Here is a 19,628-nt window from a genome sequence, read left to right as displayed (position 1 = left end):
GTACTGAAAAAGGCCAACCTGGAACGTCATTACAATACTAAACATGCTAGGCTAAGTGAGTTGCAAGGGCAGGTACACCGAGATAAAATAAACACACTTCGGCGAAGTTTGTGTGCCCAACAGGCAGCTTTCACCAGACCGAATTTGGACAGAGATAACGTTGTGCTTGCAAGTTATGTGGTGAGTGAGCTAATCGCCAAGGAGCTGAAACCTCATTCGGATGGGGAATTTGTGAAGGAGTGCCTTGTTGCTACAGCAGAACTGCTTGCATCTGACAAAGTGCCATTGTTCCAAAGCGTGAGTTTATCGTGAAGAACTGTCGCCGATCAGATTACAGATATGGCAGTGGATATTGAAAAAACACTGAAGGACACAACACAGAATTTTGAGTTTTTTTCCGCTAGCCTGTGATGAAACAACACACATTACAAATACTGCCCAATTAGCCATTTTTGTGCGTGGGATTACTTCGGAGTTTGAACAACGGAGGACTTGCTTTCACTGCAAGCCATGCAGGCACTACTAAAGGTGAGGATTTGTTTGGGCAAGTTATGTCAGCTATGAACCAGTTTGAACTTCCATTTGAAAAGTTAAGTAACCTTGCGACGGATGGAGCCCCAGCCATGGTTGGCGGTCAAAGGGGATTAACCACATTTATCCGAAGAGAATTGAGCCATCAAAATATTGATCCTAGTGAGTTAATTGTGTGCCACTGTATCATACATCAAGAGAATTTGTGCGCACATTCCCTGAATCTCAGTAATGTAATGTCGACCGTCGTTTCCACGATCAATTTTATCAAAAGTAGAGGGCTGAATAGCCGCCAGTTCAAGGAACTTTTGAGTGAGCTTGAGTCGGAATATGGAGATCTGGTGTACCATTGGGAGATTCGATGGCTGAGTCGTGGAGAGATGGTCGCACGGTTTCACAAATTGAGGGAAGAAGTAAAACAATTCATGGATATGAAGGGCAAGCCTGTTAATGAACTCAGTGATGGCAAGTGGCTGTGTGATTTGGCATTCATGGTGGACATTACCAAACACCTTTCTGAGCTGAATGTCAAGCTCCAAGGTCCCAACCAGCTAGTCAGCGCTCGGGTCTCCAATGTGAAATCATTTGAAGCTAAATTAAAGCTGTGGCAAATGCAACTGGTAAAGGGCAACAGCGTGCATTTTCCTACTTTGCAAGAACAGAAGCCTGCTGTAACATCTGAATATGCAGCTGAGTGCGCTAAACTCCTTCATGCTTTCGGTGAGAGGTTTCAGGACATGAAAAGTAAGGTAAAGGAACTCAACATTTTTACAACGCCATTTAATGTGGAACCAGCTGACGTGCCTGACAACCTGCAACATGAAATCATTGAGCTGCAAAGCAATGACGAGCTCAAAGCAAAGTACAACAACCTCCCTCTGCTTGAGTTTTATAAACTGTATTTGCATGCTGAAGAATGTCCTGGTTTCAGGAGACATGCACTGAGATTTGCGTCCTTGTTTGGCACAACTTACTGCTGTGAGCAATTCTTCTCAAAACTCACTCTTGCAAAATCTTGGTTCTGCTCAACACTGACAGACCAAAACCTGGAAAATCAACAGCGAGTAGCATCATCATCATCGCCATCCAACATCGGAGGTCTAGTGAAAGAGAAGCAGTTCCAGCCATCTCACAAGAGAGCTGGCGCGTGCAGGCGTGAGATACAGCTAGGCTACAAAAGATCAAGGTAAATTAGTGCTTTACTTTAAACGTCAGCATTAGAGGCATTAACAAAAAAACAAATTAAATATAACCGTTACCCCGTTTACACATACATGGTTATTTTGAAAAACGGAGACATTTCCCTTCGTTTGTGCCCTTTGTTTACACGCAAACGGAGAATTCAACTCTGAAAACGAGTCTTTCTAAAAACTCCGGCCAGAGTGGAGATTTGGGAAAACTTTGTTTGCACGTTTGCATGTAAACTGAGACAAACGGAGGTTAAGGCAGCCGAGGAAGTGAGGAAGAGAAGAGAGAGGAAGTGATTCGTTGCTGTTGTTGCTATTTTCGGGATTCTGATTGGCTGACGTGGGCTTGAGCTTCTCGTTACACTGCCACCTACAGGTTTGGCATGCTATTGACGGCATATATATACAGGGGTATGTGTAAACAAACACTTTTCTGAAAACTGACAGCTGTGCACAATGTTATTTTTGAAAACGGAGAAGTTAAAATGTCCATTTATGAAAATAGCCGGCCACGTGTAAACATAGCACATAACAATAGTGTGACGGCCTTCTGCTCGTTTTCTGTCTGTCTTGTCTACAGGTGTGTCAGGAGGCCTCAGGAGCTAAAGAGCTGATGAGCTGCACCTGTGTGCAGGTGTCCAAATAAAAGGGCTGCTTCCTCTTCCCTTGAGAGGGGCCATTCTTACTTTGCAACACAGCACTCAGACACATTGCAAACATACAGCATCCATGCATTACTGACGACTGACTTGGTCCCATCTCACACTCTTTGTTTGTTTGGTTAATTTAATTTGGTTAATAAATCCACATTTGAGTTAAAATCCAACCTCTGGGCTCCCTCTTTTGTTGTGGTCTTACCCCCAGGGAACTGTTCGTTATTTATTTCAGGGGCCACCGGAGGAGTTTGGGATCTTCAGTCAAAATAGACCTGACCCTCCCTTCACCAGCAATATATTTTGGATGACCCTCCCCAACAATTTATTGATACATTCTGTACTGGTTCACGCTTGGCAAAGACATACAGATAGCCATTGTTTATTTTACAGCCATGACATATGTGACTAAACCTCTGCATTCTCATCTTACACATCACACTCCTCTGTTATGGTATGGTGGCCATTTCAGTAGATTTACTCACTAACATTGTTGTGGAATCACACTAAGCATGGAAACTAAATGCACACTTCCTACATTACTGCATTACTTCAAATACTGAGTTACTCCTCTAGTAAACTAGTATTCACATGAAATAAAACAATAAAACATTGAGACCATTCAGCAAAGCACACTGGATAATAACAAATTCAACACAGGTTGCTATGGACTTGTCACTAGGCTTTCTCAGACATTGTATATTTTAGCATATAGCTAAAGCTGCCAAAGCTGAACATTATCCAAAACTCCATTTCTCAGACGAGTGTCAATGTATATATATATATATATATATATATATATATATATATGTGTATGTATGTATGTGTATATGTGTATGTATGTGTATATATATATATATATAATATCACCGGGACCGAAAGGATATTTGAGTCGGGTATGGCTGCAGCCTGGAGACCTCCCGTCTCATGCCCTCCTGGCTTGGTGCAGGCCGCAAGCTTTGACTTTTCAAAATAAAAGCTTGCGTCTGGTCCGTTATGTTTTCGTACGGTGTTTTGGATGTTTTTGAACTAAACAGTACGGCAATCATGCTAATGAATAACATTATTTTTTCATCAGATGTCTTAGTTACAACACGATGGAGCTAGCAAAGCAGTTTTGTGTTTATATGTGCGAGCGGGATTTATTCAGTTTGGGAAATCCCACGGTCTCTAAAGCCACAGTTCAAATTGTCTAGCTGACTAAATAGGGAGGGACCCATCTGCTAGCGATAGGGGCCGAGACTGAGAGAGCTACATGGATAAATATGCAACAAACAAGCCACTTTGAAATGTTGCTGTTCTGATGAATAAAAAAGTTGGGTGACCCTCCCCCCTAGAATTAAAAAAAATTGGATGACCCTCCCCTCAACAAAGAATAAAAAGACATGACCCTCCCCTATTTTCCTCCGGTGATCTATTCCATAAATACCTAACGGTCCCTAGGTAAATAAAAGTGTCTGTGTGTGCTCAGCTCTGCGGCAACAAAAAAAAAAACACATCACGGCTGCAAAAGAAGTTATCAAAACTGATATGGCCCTTGATGTCAAAAAGGTTGCCCTCTCCTGTTATAGAGGAAGATTTTATGAGACTAGATCAGTTGAAAGAGTTTCTGTTGCAATTTGTGTGGGGTCATGTTGCACAATGCCTGTACTACTGAACCTTAACCATTAGCAGTACAGGAAGAAGTATTTAGATCCTTTACTTAAGTAAAAGTACTAATACCACACTGTAAAAATACTCAGTTACAAGTAAAAGTCCTGCATTGAAAATGCTACTTAAGTAAAAGTATCATCAGGAAAATGTAGTTAAAGTATTAAAAATAAAAGAACTCTCCTCCCATTGTAGAAAGAGTAAAGGATCCAAACAGTTGTGTGTTTAATGGTCTAATCATCTCAGCTGGACTTGTAGGACGTTATATTGTTGGCTAGTTTAATTTAGAATAAAACATCACATTTTATAAACTACATGTGTTTTGTGTTCAGAAATCTTAATGTGTAAAGTAACTAGTAACTAAAGCTGTAACAGATGAATGTAGTGGAGTAAAAAGTCCAATATTTCTCTCTGAAATGTAGCAGAGTAGAAGTAGAAAGTGACATGGAAAAAAAAGACTCAAGTAAAGTTCAAGTACCTCAACATTTGGACTTAAGTGCAGTACTTGAGTAAATGTACTTAGTTACATTCCACCACTGACCAGTAGTATGACATGTCTGAGTCTTGGTGCTATGGTCATTACCTGACACGTGTCAAATGACAGTGTTTACATGTCACAGCTGGTGTGTGCTGTAAAAATGCACAAAGTATGCACAACAGCTCTGGAGTCTTTTTTTTTTTGTTTTGAAGGGGAGATTTAATTTGACTTTTTTAGAGGCTTTCTCACTAATGGAAACACCACATATTTGGACTTGTTTTTATCAGGTTTAAATATTTTAGTATTGAATAATAACAAAATGAATGGTTAATTCCGTCTAGAAATATTGAATTCAGCCTTCACAAAATACATATTAGTCGACACCACCCACAAACACATGCACACACACACACAGGTTGGCCCTTGCTTGTTTGTGATAAATGCAGCATTTGAGTCCAGGCTATAGGCTTATTTCTGCTCAGCTGCCTGCTCTGGCTAAGCTAAGCCCTGTGTTGCTGATAATGACAGCTGTGAAAGGAGTGGGGGACTGAATGAAAACCAGTGGGGGTGCGGAGTAGCTGTGGTTTCAGTCACTTTGCTCTGCCAGGCCTGTATTCACGAGCGTTCTGTGTCCCGCAGTGTCACACAGGGGTGCGCACCGCTCCACCTCGCTTATACTCTGTTTACCAGTGTAAGGGCCTTTTTTCCTTTAGAAGTGAGGACTGTCTCCATCCAACAGTGGTATTTCTTTTTTTTTTTTGGTGTGCTGTAAAATTTAAGCTTCAACTCCATTCTGACCGCTGGCCGTCTTTTTGCCTTTTAGGGGCTGTAGCAAGCACAGATTTGGAGATATTGGTAACATATAGAGATATTCCGATACCAGTGTCAAAAAAGTCTCCTATACAGAAAATGCTGGTATCGGTATCGGAAAGTACTGGAGTTTATGCACTGATTCAATACCACATAATTTAGCCCAGAAGAAAATCTACGTTAAAGTAGTTTATGTTCTTTTGGCCATCATGACTCACTGTCAAATTGGATAATAAAACAAAGATCTATGGCGTTCATTATTTGTGTTTGTTCATGTTTCACAAAGAGTTTAACCTAAAAACAAATATATAAATCATATCTCATCCATACAGGGATAGTAGTATATAGCTGTTAAATCATAATAAAATTCATGGCACACTGCTATCGGTTCAGTACATGGTATCGGCCAATACGCAAGTTCAGGTATCGGAATCGGTATCAGGAATCAAAAAATTGTATTGGACCATCTGTAATAACATATGAACTTATACGATCTAAAGAATCTACTGCTACCAACCATGTTGTGTAGCTTGTTGGGAAGGTAGCTAAAAAATAATCCAAAGTTAGGCAGAAAGTTGGCGAGGGAAAAACTAGCATGGCCTTTTTCAGTGGTGTGTGACGGCCGCGATTGCTCGCTCAAAACAAAAATGGCGGACATGATAGACACATGGTTCATCCAATCACTAGATTTTATTTGCTTGTTTCTAATGAATTGATGATTTCCCTGTCTTTTCATTTCAAAATGTTTGTATTTCATTCATGCTTATTAATGAAAACATTTTTCCACTTCCACCATATTTTTCTTGTCATTCTGACCTTATTCTGTATGGGAAGGTTGTGGCTGCAGATGTAGTTGATGTGCTAGTTGTGGGTATTATAATTAACACCATCTGTGTAGTATTGTTTGAGATTTTCTGAGAAACATGCTGAAGAAGGGTGTCTTGCCCTTAATGTCTGTGTGGCAATACAAAATATCTATTGGAGTGCTGTCCAAATTACCTTTTTATATATTATCCAATCATCTGCCAGGTATTTTTTTGAAAGTCCAATGACTGCTTCTCAGATGGTTCTGTGTGACAAACTGTCTGGCTCGTCCGCTCACTTAAGACTAGAGCAGTGACTCCCAGCAGACCTTTTGGTCTAGCACACCTGTTTATTTCATTGTTCATTTATTGTGCAAATCTTACAACACTTCACCATGTAAAAAAACAAGCAAGCATTCATGTGTTTAAATTAGGGCTGTCAGCAGTTTTTTTTAATTGCATTAATTGCATGTCGCCATTTATTAATTTATTTTACACTTCACTCTGCTTCGCGTCGTGCCTAACAACGGCCCTTAGCTGTTCTAAAATCACTAGAATCTACGGCCTCTTGGGGCTAGGCTACTATTTTGACCCTTTGCCGCACCTTTACTTATCATCAAGCTGCCATACTTCCTCGTAACACATCCTGCTGCTGCAGGCTGCAGGCATGATGGAGAAAGACAGCAGAAAACACAATTCTGAATGGCGCTTTTTATTTTCCAAAACTCCCGGACGGCTCGTAGACAAGTCAAAAGCCATATGCACATTGTGTAAAGCCGAATTAAAATATCACCGAAGCACGTCAAGCTTGAGCTACCACCTACGAGCTAAGCATAGTAGTACAGTTAACGTGACTCAGGTTGATGCTAGCAGGCTCAGGCAAAGCACTATTTTGGAGAGTGCTACTTGCTGACCTGTGGATGAAACCAAATCCAAAAAAATTACTACAGCTCTTGCAAAATGGGTGGCAACTAACTGCAGACCTGTCAGCATCGTAGAAGACTCGAGTCTTAAAGACTATGGTTGGCATGTTCTGACCCGTCTTATACATTACCGCTGAGGGGGACAGTAGTTTCACGCATACACAGCCTGTACGACACGGAGAAAGCAGCCCAACTGGAACTGCTGCAAAGTGCAAACGCTGTCTCATTAACAGGTGATCACTGGACGTCAGTTAGTAATCAAAATTATTTAGGAGTTACTGCACACTATATTGACTCTGGTTGGACTTTGCACTCGCTTGCCTTAACGGTTCGACATTGCCCACCCCCCTTTTCTGTCCAGGAGAATTGTTACATTCCTTATTCGAAAAATGTAAAGGTTACAAATGTCCTGCTGTGGCATCCGGTTTTTGGACCATTTTGTTTGTATAAGCAAAGTGTTAGTGTTACATCTCAGTTAATTGCCATGGTGTTTTAGTTTTTTAGTTAGGTACTTGGAGGAATTGTGCAATAATGACAGATTCACACTTTTTTTTTTGTTTACTGTAAATAAATAATAAACAAATACAAATCTTAAAGTCAAGTTCATAAAGTAACTTTCTTTGCATTCATTTTATTCCCAATTAAGATACACTGGTAAGAATTGTTTTCCATTGTTAATATGTACTTAAAAACAGTTCTGAAATGCAGAATAATAGAATTTTAATCATGTGATAAAACATGCGATTAATCGTGATTAACTATAAAAATTCTGCGATTAATCGCGATTAAGAAAAAAGTAATAGTTTGACAGCCCTAGTTTAAACATGAAACATGGAAAATAAGCAATACATATCAAAATCACTGCATTAAAACCGTGTTAACATGTAGGCTAATGGGGAAAAGCCAGATCGGATCCACTGGACGTGGTTAGGTTTAAGGAGTGGGGATTGGTTAGGGTTAGGGTAAGAATAGTCTCGCTTTGCCAGACATTCTGGGATGGGAGAAAAACATGCTCTGGTTTATTGGCATTTCTTTAAACCAATCACAATCCTCATGGGCAGCGCTAAGCTCCGCACGGAGCCACTGCAAAAAAGCCTCGGGAAGGAACTTGTTTTGGTGGAACGTGTACTTTCAAAAGTAGTTTTAGTCGTGCAACAGAAACTCAGATTGGACAGATAGTCTAGCTAGCTGTCTGGATTTACCCTGCAGAGATCTGAGGAGCAGTTAACCATAGCCCTCAGAAATTCACCGGAGTTTAAAATTCCAACACAAAGAAAGCAGAAGGAAACGGACATCGGTGAAAAAGACATGCGTCTGGCGGAATTTCCGGCAACACTGGAGCAATCCCGGAAGTGGAACGTTGTGGATATAGACTAGGATAAGAATACCAGAGTAAACAAGGCGGGCCACGATACACGTCCGATCGGATCCGCTAGACATGTATATCATTCTGCCTCTGATTGGCATACCCTGGTATGCTTACCCTTACCCTAACCAATCCCCACTCTTCATGCCTAAACCTAACCACGCCGACCATTCTAGCAGATTAGATTTGGGATCTACCCACTAATGCTGATGATGGGACAGGGCAAGCTCTGATGACATCAGCAGAGATGATGCCATCATGTGCATGAGTAGTGGGACAGCAATATACTTTTTTATGTTTCTTATGTTTCATCACCCTTAAATGACCTAAGTGAACAACCAGGGAAATTTATAATTCTACCACAGTGGTGAAGGGTAAGGTTATCCAAGTGTGTGTGTGTGTGTGTGTGTGTGTGTGTGTGTGTGTGTGTGTGTGCGTGCATGTGCGTGTGTGTGTGTGTCTGCGTGCAGACTTGTGCATCCATGGGTGTGCGTCTTGTATGCAGATGGCGGCGGTGCGTGTCCACACTTCAGAAGGATGTGAGGCGCGGTCACTGGGCTTGAATTTAAGCAGAGGGAAGATTGTTTATGGACTGCCAAAAGTAATTAGTCTCTCCTCTCTAGAAAAATTAATCGGATTAAACCTTCTCATGGCCCAGTAAATCTGTCCCCCCCGTAATGGGTGGACGCTGAATCTCTGGCTGCTCCTCTGTCCCGCTTCTTACCCATCATGCCAGTCCTATGGGCCGGATTCACTGGCTTCACCACAACAATGGGCTGCACAATGACTCTGGAGTGTAATCACATTCTCCTGCTTGTCTGAATGCTTGTCTTTCACGGTTGGGAAACAGCATTGGCCACTTGACCACTTACATATTTTGACCTTTGATAGAGATGCTGAAGCGCTGAAAGCGGTTTGTTGATGAGAGTTTCATCTGTGTGTCTCTGCCCGCGGGTAAAACACATGTTCACATGATGATTTGACCTTTTCGGCAGTATTCAGATGGGTGTTCTGTATCCTCCTTGCCTCTCCTCGTGTAAGTGGGTTGTGGGTTAACATCCTAAAGAGGATGACTCCGAAATATGGTTCCTGGTTACTTTAGCTCCTGCATGCTTGATGCCTCCAACCAAGGCTATAGTCAAGTCCACCTTTGGCGAGTCAAAGACAAATCCAAGACCAGGACTAGTCGAGACTGAGTCAAGACCATGTCCAAAGAGGTTCAAGTCCAAGTCAAGACCAAGTCCAAATGAGAGACAGTCAAGACTGAGACAGAAAAAAAATCCTCTTCCATACCACTTATCTACCTGTTCATAAATTATGTGATGTGAGAGGCAGTATATCTTCTATTTTAAGATGATCATTTTGCTTTTTTATTATATGTGATAATCAAAAAGCAAGTGCAACACTGTATGATCAAATTGGGCCATATTATTTACTTTAAGTATACCAATTTCACTTAAGTCACATAAAGCTGAAGTGCAACTTCACATTTTAGATGTTGAGTCTTTTTATTCTGGTGTAACAAGAACATTCTAGACTGCAGATGGAAAATGTAACAAACAACAAGCAACACAGGTGTCATTAAAAACATGGACATGTTCCCATTCTTTAATTTTATCACTTGTCTTGAAGAACCCATAGTACAGAGTGCTCACTGAGATTATCAGTTAATCAATCAATTATCTGTTTTCTGAACAAGCGCACTTCATCAATATGAAAAAAAGCATGTAGAGCTGGACTCGGTTGAGACCAACTAGAATATTTGGCGAGTCGAATGGCCGAGTCTGAGACAAGTCAGAGTTCAAATGCCAACGAGTCCAAGACAAGTTCGAGACAACAGAAAAACCTCAAGTCATCCACGCACACATCCAGTACATAACAGTGCCTTCGCAGAAATACAACTATGTGTTAGATTGTAAGACTTTGACATTGCTCCTAATACACTCGACATGTCTAATTCCACACTAGTCATGCTCAACCCTTTAAAATGACTAGAAGTTTAGGCCACTGTAGTCTACACAGAATGGGTGGCACATGTAGCATGTTATCAGAGCAGCAGTTTCAGACCATCAGTGTCTACACAGGATGCATCCAGTTACATCGTATAAATAAAGTAAAATAAAGTTACCCCAAGATGTCAAAATGCACCCTGGCTTTCAAAGTACCAAGTTAGCTTAATGAGAAGAAACAGGATTATTTTAACCTGATAACAGGATGTTAGCCTGAATTAGTTTAACCAAAAACCAAAACAGGGCCCCAGAAACAGGCAGGTAAAAGATGACTCAGCTTACAGATACACCACTATCATATCAGCTGCATATAATAGGTCCTGCACACCCAATGGTACACCCACACATGTGATTTCCCTTCTTTTGGCAGATTAGACATAGTCTCTGAGCTGTGTGTGTGTGTGTGTGTGTGTGTGTGTGTGTACAGACTGGGCTTGTTCGACATCTCCCTCACTCTCCTGTTAGTTTTGTTGCACTTGCTACGCCAAATTACAAACGTATTTGTCTAACTGGTAAATTGAGTCAATTGGTAGTCTTTAAAATAAGTTTTACTATAGGACATTATTGTATTAGTTAATTTTGTTATGTGTAGGCATGTAGATCTTTTAAAAGACATGTTTATGTTAAAATAAATAGTATACAAGTACTTATGTACCTTGTATGTTTGCCCTCTCATGGATATAATGTGCAAAAATAGATATTCCAATAGTTTTAACCGAAGGAACATTTAACTGCATTTTGGCCAGTTTTGACAGCCCCTATCGTGTATTAGATTCGTCAGATGTGATGAAGTTGAAAATAGAGAAGAGCCTACGGTGTGTGCCCTCTTAGTCTTGCATTGCCAGCTCTATCTCCACAGCGCTGTGGAGTAAGGCTGGCCACAGCACAGATACATTCTGGGATAGGAGAAAAAATGCTTTGGGTTGTTTGCATTCGTTCACAATGATTTGTTCACAATTGACCAATCACAATCGTCTTGGACGGCGCTAAGCTCTGGACGCAGAGGCGGTGGCTCTGCAGAATAGTCTCGGGAAGGAACTTGTTTTGGTGGAATATTTGCACCCCGCAAAAGAAGACGCTACATACAATATTAATTGAAGTTAACTGTTGCTACAATTCTGCAACATGAGCTATTTAAATCAGCTGATACATGGTTAACCCTCATCAGCTCTTACCAGTGTATCTCCGTGTGTACTTCGTCCATAGCAAATCCCTGCCAATCAGTCCCAAAACCTCCCAGTTAGAGAGGAAATGCCCTAAACATATTCTTTGTAAATCTTTACAATCATTCCCCGAAAAAACCAAGCAGGCCTGCCTTGTTGCACCATCTACATTTTCAGCGTCTAGATGGCTAGCTGAAATTCTTTTCTTTTTGTTTCCAGAAACCAAAGTTTTTTAAGGCATGGCGATTATCAGTTGAATGAATTGTCGTCGTTCCAGACTAGTGCCCTCTTGACTTCAGTCATTTGGTTACTTTCCTCACTACTGTTTTTCTTCTGTGCACTTCACTTAAGCTGAACAGCCAATCAGAGTGATCCCTCTCACCGACATGGCCAACGCCCATTCTGAAAAAAGGCTGACGCCGGGGGTCGATGGGTCGCAACAGAGCTTGGTGTGTCAGCACTTTACTACCTAATAGATGCTAACTCAGACAACCCTGGATTGAATTGAAGTCTGAAATATTATTATATCTATTTTTCAAAAGATGATACATTGGCTTAAGGTTTATGTGCTATGTCTCTTGGTACAGTCATTGTTTTAGAGGCTTAAAGAGAAGTATATTTTGTGGCATGTTTGCTTGTTTTTCACAGAATAGAAGATGTGGTGGCTCCCCCTAAAATATCTTTAGCTAGAAATTCAAGCTTCACCCAGATTTATGTGTTAGAATGTGGGTGATAAAGATTTTACATACATCAATTTTGGCATGCTGCGATTGGTAAGAAGTGGACCAGCCCTCCTCTAGTAATGTTATCTGTACAGGGATTATGTCTACAAAGACATTGTACAAATCACACTTACTTTCTTCACTTACTGTCAGTGCTGTGAGTGCATTAATTTTAAGCTGGAGCAAAGTGGAAATAAATAGTTTTGTTGATTGGATTCTTGTTATTGTTCCTTCACTAGGCACATACAGCTGACACGCCACCAACCATCAGGCAGAATGTCGTATGGGTCCATTGACGGAGGCTCTTTTGGTAGTCGCAACCCATTTGGAGGTCCTACGAGGCAGGGCTACCAGCCAGTAGGTAAGGACAAATATTGATTCCCTTATGATTTCATGAAAATGTCATTTTATGATGCCTTTTAAAAAGGTCCTACATGCAGCATTTTACAACAATCAAAGGTCATCACTTTAAAAACAAGACAATTGCCAAGATGATTTTTTTCTTTACCACCCTCTACAGTGCATTCAGTTGTTGTGTAAGGTTTACATACACTTGTGAGGGAGAATTATGTCATGGCAGTTTAGGGGTTTTAATTATATCTGCAACTTCTCTTTTTCTGTAACAGAACGATTTGGACACATATATTTAGTTTCTTTAAAGGAACACGCCGACTTATTGGGACTTCAGCTTATTGACTGTAACCCCCAGAGTTAGATAAGTCCATACTTACCCTTCTCATCTCCGTGCGTGTTGTAACTCTGTCCAACGGCTCCACCGGTAGCTTAGCCTAGCACGGATCCTGAAGGTAACCAGTTCCAACTAGCCTACTGCTCCCAATAAGTGACAAAATAAAGCCAACATTTTCCTATTTACATGTTGTGATTTGTATAGTCACAGCGTGTACAAATAACAAGGTCACATGAGACACAGCCATCTTCTAACCGTATACATACTGGGAACTATATTTTCAGAAAGGCGAAGCAGTGCTACTTCTGCTACTTGGGCGGAGTGATATGCTTTGCAGCAGAGAAGCCCCGAGCAGAGAGTAGCAATGCTTCGCCTTTCTGAGAATATAGTTCCCAGTTTATATACGGTTAGAAGATGGCTGTGTCTCATGTGACCTTGTTATTTGTACACGCTGTGACTATACAAATACATACAACGACGCTGAGAGCCACTGACCAAGGATTTGGCAGGATATCTGAATAAAAGGCTACCCGTAGCTCCCACCTCACTGATGACATCTACACCGTAACAATAAGAACAGTGTAACCAGCTGTAATTATAAAGTAAAAAAATGTTGGTACTTTCTTATAACATTAGTAACAATTCAAAAAGGGTGATGACTGCACTTGAATCTCGTTCTTGTACATCTTGTTTTTGTTGACAGTAGTACAGTCTGAGGCAATCTGAGCATATCTTTGTTAAGTAACTGTTTATAACAAGTATTTGCCTGCTCTGCATTTGCTAAATTTAGTAGGAATACAGGGTCTAGTTTGAAAAATATCGAAATCACCCTTCATGCTAGAGAATGTGTAAATCACGATTGAGGGAGACATATTAGAAATTCATTAGTTAAAGAATAAAAAGGAAATGTTAGAGGAAAGAAGCCTTTTGTATTGAACTTTTACTAGAGCTTCATATAATCACTGTGAATAACTGAAGCACTCAAGTGTTTTAAATAATATCAGTTGCATGTCAACACTGCAGTTCTATGAAAGCTTGCATGAATTTGAGTAGTCACCCACGTACCTACTTATCAGCAGTTCATCAGTCAAGTGTTCCAGTCATCACAACACATTTATCATTCATACATGACTATTCAAGCAATCAACACTACATGTACATGAGTAAAAATACACACAAATACAACAATTACATGGACAGAAAAGCACAAATAAGTGCTCTACAAACATCTGTGGCACTTTTCTGTTTGTTCATCTTCGCACTATTTCCTACCATTATATACAATTACCTATAGTGTGTGTGTGTGTGTGTGTGTGTGTGTGTGTGTGCGCGCTCTTGTGCAGAGGTCACAGGTTTTCATAAGGGTTAAGCAGTGTAAAAAGCCGCTTTATTGAATTTGATCCTGTCACTGCTTTCATTAGCCTAGTAATGGGGTAGGAGCAAGACAGCCCCTGAGGCAAAACTTGTTCCCAGCCAAACTGGAGGTGTGTGTGTGTGTGTGTGTGTGTGTGTGTGTGTGTGTGTGTGTGTTTGAGAGAGAACGATTGACAGATGGGGAGAGACTCAGTACATAGATTTTGAGATGAATAGATTACAAGGTCTCGCATTGCCAGACCTTCCTCCACAGTGCTGCAGAGGATGGTCTGGTTAGTCCACACAGCATTCCGTGATGGGATAAAAACGTGCTCTGGTTTATTGGCATTTCTTTAAACCAATCACAATTGTCTCAGGTGGCGCTAAGTAGTAGTGATGGTCAAATGGATCTTCGTGAACCACAGTCTTTATTTTCTGAGCTCACTAGATGGCGCTCTCTGTTCAACAAAGGGTTGAAAACACACTGAATTGTCATTCCTTTAACCTTTTTCTTTGAACAGAGAGCACCATCTAGTGAGCTCAGAAAATAAAGACAGTGGTCTCTGCTAAATAACCTCTGGAAGGAACTTGTTTTGGTGGAACGTGTACGTTCAAAAGTTGTTTTAGTCGTGCAACAGAAAACTCAGATTGGACAGATTTACCCTGGTCTCTTAACTCTTCATGTAACGCCGTTTCCAATTTTCCTTTCCTTTTGTGTATGACTGAATAACTGCAAAACTGACATTTCATCAGCCTCAGCTGAACTTTGTGTTTATTTCAATTTCGCAAATGTTAGTATGCTAACACGCTAAATTAAGACAATGAACATGGCGAACATTATACCTGGTTAACATGATTATGTTAGCATTGCCATTGTAAGCATGTTAGTGTGCTAATAGTATTTAGCTCAAGCCCCCACTGTGCCTATAAGAAAAGCCCACAAAGCTGCTGGCATGGCTTAAAATTCAGGGTGTATTTCTCTTTATGTTTAGGATTTGAATATTTCCAACTTTGGTGGCTGCTAGGTTTGTCCTGGATTGTTTCATTTTTCTACAAATAAACAATGCCATCAGAAACAATGCTAAAATCTACACATGTGCTTCTGTGCAGGTTTAATGAAAGGATTCCCATGGTTATTGTAACATAAGGTTTATTGTTGTTCAAGCTAGAATGCAGTTTCCATGTTAGTTTGAAAGCAAAATTGCCCTCCCTCGCCCTTACTGTAGTTACTAATGCATAATCATTAACTATGTAAAACTTGATTAACATGTTGATTTTTATTCTTTGTCCACCTGCTGAGAGTATGAATGCAGCAGTGTGTTTCTATGGAGGAAATATTTATTCATAATTCAAATTGAAAGTCCAAAGAGAAATTGAAAGTCCAAAGAGAAAACGAAGCGAGATCAAATTAAAAATATTATTATTTTTTAAAATTTTCCATTGATCAAATTAAAAAAAAATATATTTTTTTTTAATTTTCCATTTGGCTTTTCCATTTGGATTTAATATTTGGCTTTTGAATTTCAATTTAACATTGGCTTTTCCATTTGGATTTAATATTTGGCTTTTGAATTTAAATTTAACATTGGCTTTTCCATTTGGATTTAATATTTGGCTTTTGAATTTACATTTAACATTGGCTTTTCATTTGGACTTGACACATGTCAATGTAAATGAGGAGGCGTGGCCCAAAGGCTGGTGGGAGGGTCTGAAACAAAAGGGGTGCAGAGGCACCTTATGAACAGCAGGGGGAGCTGACTGCTGGGGAGCACACTGTTGAGCATCTGTCTGCAGTTTGGCCACAAGGCTGGCTTATCCTCTTATTTCACATGATAGAAACTGATGATGTAGGCTAAACACAAACGACATTTCACGCAACAACAGTGAAGTTTTCATGTAGAATTGGGCCTGTGTTAGTGAGGACTAGATTAGGACTGTATTTAAAGCTGATTCTGGTTTCCAACTTCGCCCCAGGTGTGTCTGTTTAAAACACGGACGGAGACAACTTCTCTCTTTTGACAGTACAAACATGGGTGTGGGTAGCTCTGCTACGTGTGTTTGTGTGTTGTCAGATCTTGAGGACACACACACACACACACACACATACACAATCTCTACCGGGTAGTCATCGTCCAAACTGCGACCTCTCCTTTTTCTTTCTCTCACTTTTTTCTCCGGGTGGTGCGTCAGTGTGAGGTGCGTGTCCGCGCTATTCTCCGACACGTACTCACAACAATCACTCCTGATTGACGGCCTTTTGTACAGCCTGTGTACGCTACGATATCCAAATTTGAAAAATGGGTCATTTTAAACCTTGTTAATATTGATGACAATGTGTTCAAACGGAAGACGAGCCATATTTCAGGAAATAAACTTGTCCATGATTCTATTGAGAGACTTCCAGCTGACAGCGGTGTCTGTGAGCATCACTGGCCAGCCAGCAGGGAGGCGATCCCGGCCGCCACCAGCTGGCTGTCCCATCAGACTGGAGCTTCTGACAACATCGGAGAAAATGTGCAGTTGGCCATCAATGTTTGTAAAACTGCCCATATTCAAACTCTACACAGTTAATTGCTCGCATAAAAAAGTCTCAATAGTGAATTTAGTGGTGAAATAGCAGGCAAAAATTGTAAAAAGTTTCCAGTTGTTTGCTGCTGCTGCTACGGCAAACTCCCGATCTAGATTATAGAATACATTGCTTTTTTATAATTTCCATCTGCTATTTCACACACGTTTTCCATTTGAACACATTGTCATCAATATTAACAAGGTTTGAAATGACCCATTTTTCAAATTTGGATATCGTTTCAAAATCGGAAATCAAATGAACGAAAAAGTAGCCTACACAGGCTGTACAAAAGGCCGTCAATCAGGAGTGATTGTTGTGAGTACGTGTCGGAGAATAGCGCGGACACGCACCTCACACTGACGCACCACCCGGAGAAAAAAGTGAGAGAAAGAAAAAGGAGAGGTCGCAGTTTGGACGATGACTACCCGGTAGAGATTGTGTATGTGTGTGTGTGTGTGTGTGTGTGTGTGTGTGTCCTCAAGATCTGACAACACACAAACACACGTAGCAGAGCTACCCACACCCATGTTTGTACTGTCAAAAGAGAGAAGTTGTCTCCGTCCGTGTTTTAAACAGACACACCTGGGGCGAAGTTGGAAACCAGAATCAGCTTTAAATACAGTCCTAATCTAGTCCTCACTAACACAGGCCCAATTCTACATGAAAACTTCACTGTTGTTGCGTGAAATGTCGTTTGTGTTTAGCCTACATCATCAGTTTCTATCATGTGAAATAAGAGGATAAGCCAGCCTTGTGGCCAAACTGCAGACAGATGCTCAACAGTGTGCTCCCCAGCAGTCAGCTCCCCCTGCTGTTCATAAGGTGCCTCTGCACCCCTTTTGTTTCAGACCCTCCCACCAGCCTTTGGGCCACGCCTCCTCATTTACATTGACATGTGTCAAGTCCAAATGAAAAGCCAATGTTAAATGTAAATTCAAAAGCCAAATATTAAATCCAAATGAAAATCCAATGTTAAATTGAAATCGAAAAGCCAAATATTAAATCCAAATTAAAAGCCAATGTTAAATTGAAATTCAAAAGCCAAATATTAAATCCAAATGGAAAAGCCAATGTTAAATTGAAATTCAAAAGCCAAATATTAAATCCAAATGGAAAAGCCAAATGGAAAATTAAAAAAAAATATATTTTTTTTTAATTTGATCAATGGAAAATTTAAAAAAAATAATTATATTTTTAATTTGATCTCGCTTCGTTTTCTCTTTGGACTTTCAATTTCTCTTTGGACTTTCAATTTGAATTATGAATAAATATTTCCTCCATATGTTTCAGGCAATCACGATCTCAGTCAATTTGTGAAAAAGCTCAAATTACCGAGCATAAAATGTAGTGCAATCCACTGCTGTTAGTGTTGAGCTTCATGAATAAAGCCTCAGGTCTTTTCTGTCCGATATGTGCATTGTGTCCCATACATAGGTTCTACTTGGGCGCCCCGCCCAGGTAGATTGAGACCCGCCCATGTAGATAAAATCCAAATTACTTTTTTATCCAATCAACGGTGTATTTTTTACAGAGCACACAGACCAGCTGCCTCCAGCTCCTCCCCCTCGTGAAGTCGTGCGCTGCGTGCATGACAGCATCAACGCTGCACTTCAGCCTCAGAGGCTATCGTTGGTAGTAGCATGCTGCTGCTGGTGTTCTTGCAGTGTGATTAACTGTACTAATAAAACTGTAGAAACACCGTGGCCACACTGCTGTGAAAGCTCCCCAAACGTCATTTATCAGAGTCTGGTTGTTACCCCTCTCTACTGCAGCCTTCTCTGCAAGCATATCTTTTAACCGGAGCTGACCAGAGTTAACCACTAACGGAGCTAATCGTTGCTAACTTTTTTAATGATGCAGTTTGCACTGCTACTCAGCACTTTATCCACATTAGAATATTTATTATCCACTTAGTGTGAGAGTGGGCAAGTTGTGTTTTTATTTTATGGCTAGGATGTGCTGAAGGAAAGATAGGTGTTTGCTATAAATGATGGGTGAGATGTATTCGGTACGGTGTGTGTGTGTGTGTGTGTGTGTGTGTGTGTTTGCAATGAATGTGTTGTGAGATGAGTTTTATATGTGTTACAATGATGATGCACCTCACTAGAGTGGCTCTACAATTTCATTGTACTTAAATGCAATGACAATAAAGAACACCATATCTTTGTTGTACTGCACATTGCTGCAGCTCCTCTTTTTACCCTGTGTTCAGGTCTCTGTTTTAGCTACAGAGTGAGACCTCTCACTGCTGTAACATCTTTGTTGGCAGTCGCACAGATTGTAGATTATGGTGAACTAGTGTGTTGTAGCAGTGTTTTGCCATTCAGAACGAGCTAGCATGCTAGCACTAGCATGCTACGGTTAGCCACCTCGTTTCGGCTAGTGACGTAGAAAGCTCTGCCGATTTTGAACAGCTCACCCGGAGACTGAAGGCAGCATACATTCAGAAACCCGTATCTCACTCAAAACAGCATGGGTGTTTTTTTTTTCAAGTTTGTATGTGTGTGGAAGCACCAGAGACACAAAATAACACCCCAAATCCCAGAAAAAATGATTTTTTTTTCATAATATAGGCACTTTAAGTTCTCCGTGCCTGTATCCATTAACCATATTTTTGGACTCGAGCCCAAATAAAACCCTTAATTTTATTAAATTGGCTGTATAAGTCTTAAAGTACAACTCAGACTTCTTTGAATGACAGAAATCTGCTCAGATGAGATCTT

General features: G+C 40.5%; 2 protein-coding genes across 4 annotated transcripts in view; both read left to right on the top strand.

The window, feature by feature from the left end:
* Positions 1 to 19,628, top strand: part of tsnare1 (T-SNARE Domain Containing 1) — a 242,440-nt gene that overhangs the window by 33,913 nt on the left and 188,899 nt on the right. For all 3 annotated transcript variants that reach the window (XR_004898681.1, XR_004898680.1, XM_031322750.2), the window contains exon 2: positions 12,535 to 12,656. Coding sequence is in view for 1 of the 3 variants with exons in the window: in XM_031322750.2 (XP_031178610.1) it covers positions 12,572 to 12,656 (85 nt within the window). In the remaining 2 variants the exon portion in view is untranslated. The remainder of the gene's footprint in view (positions 1 to 12,534; positions 12,657 to 19,628) is intronic.
* Positions 679 to 1,658, top strand: LOC118496191 (general transcription factor II-I repeat domain-containing protein 2B-like). Its single transcript, XM_036006814.1, has 2 exons — positions 679 to 1,376; positions 1,561 to 1,658. Exons 1-2 carry the CDS (start codon positions 768 to 770, stop codon positions 1,564 to 1,566), a joined length of 615 nt encoding a protein of 204 aa, XP_035862707.1. The 5' UTR covers positions 679 to 767; the 3' UTR covers positions 1,567 to 1,658.

The sequence above is a fragment of the Sander lucioperca genome, chromosome 10 (genome assembly GCF_008315115.2).
Source record: "Sander lucioperca isolate FBNREF2018 chromosome 10, SLUC_FBN_1.2, whole genome shotgun sequence".
Lineage (NCBI taxonomy): Eukaryota > Metazoa > Chordata > Actinopteri > Perciformes > Percidae > Sander > Sander lucioperca.
Note: the sequence above shows the minus strand (reverse complement) of the source record. Positions and strands in the feature narration are given on the sequence as shown.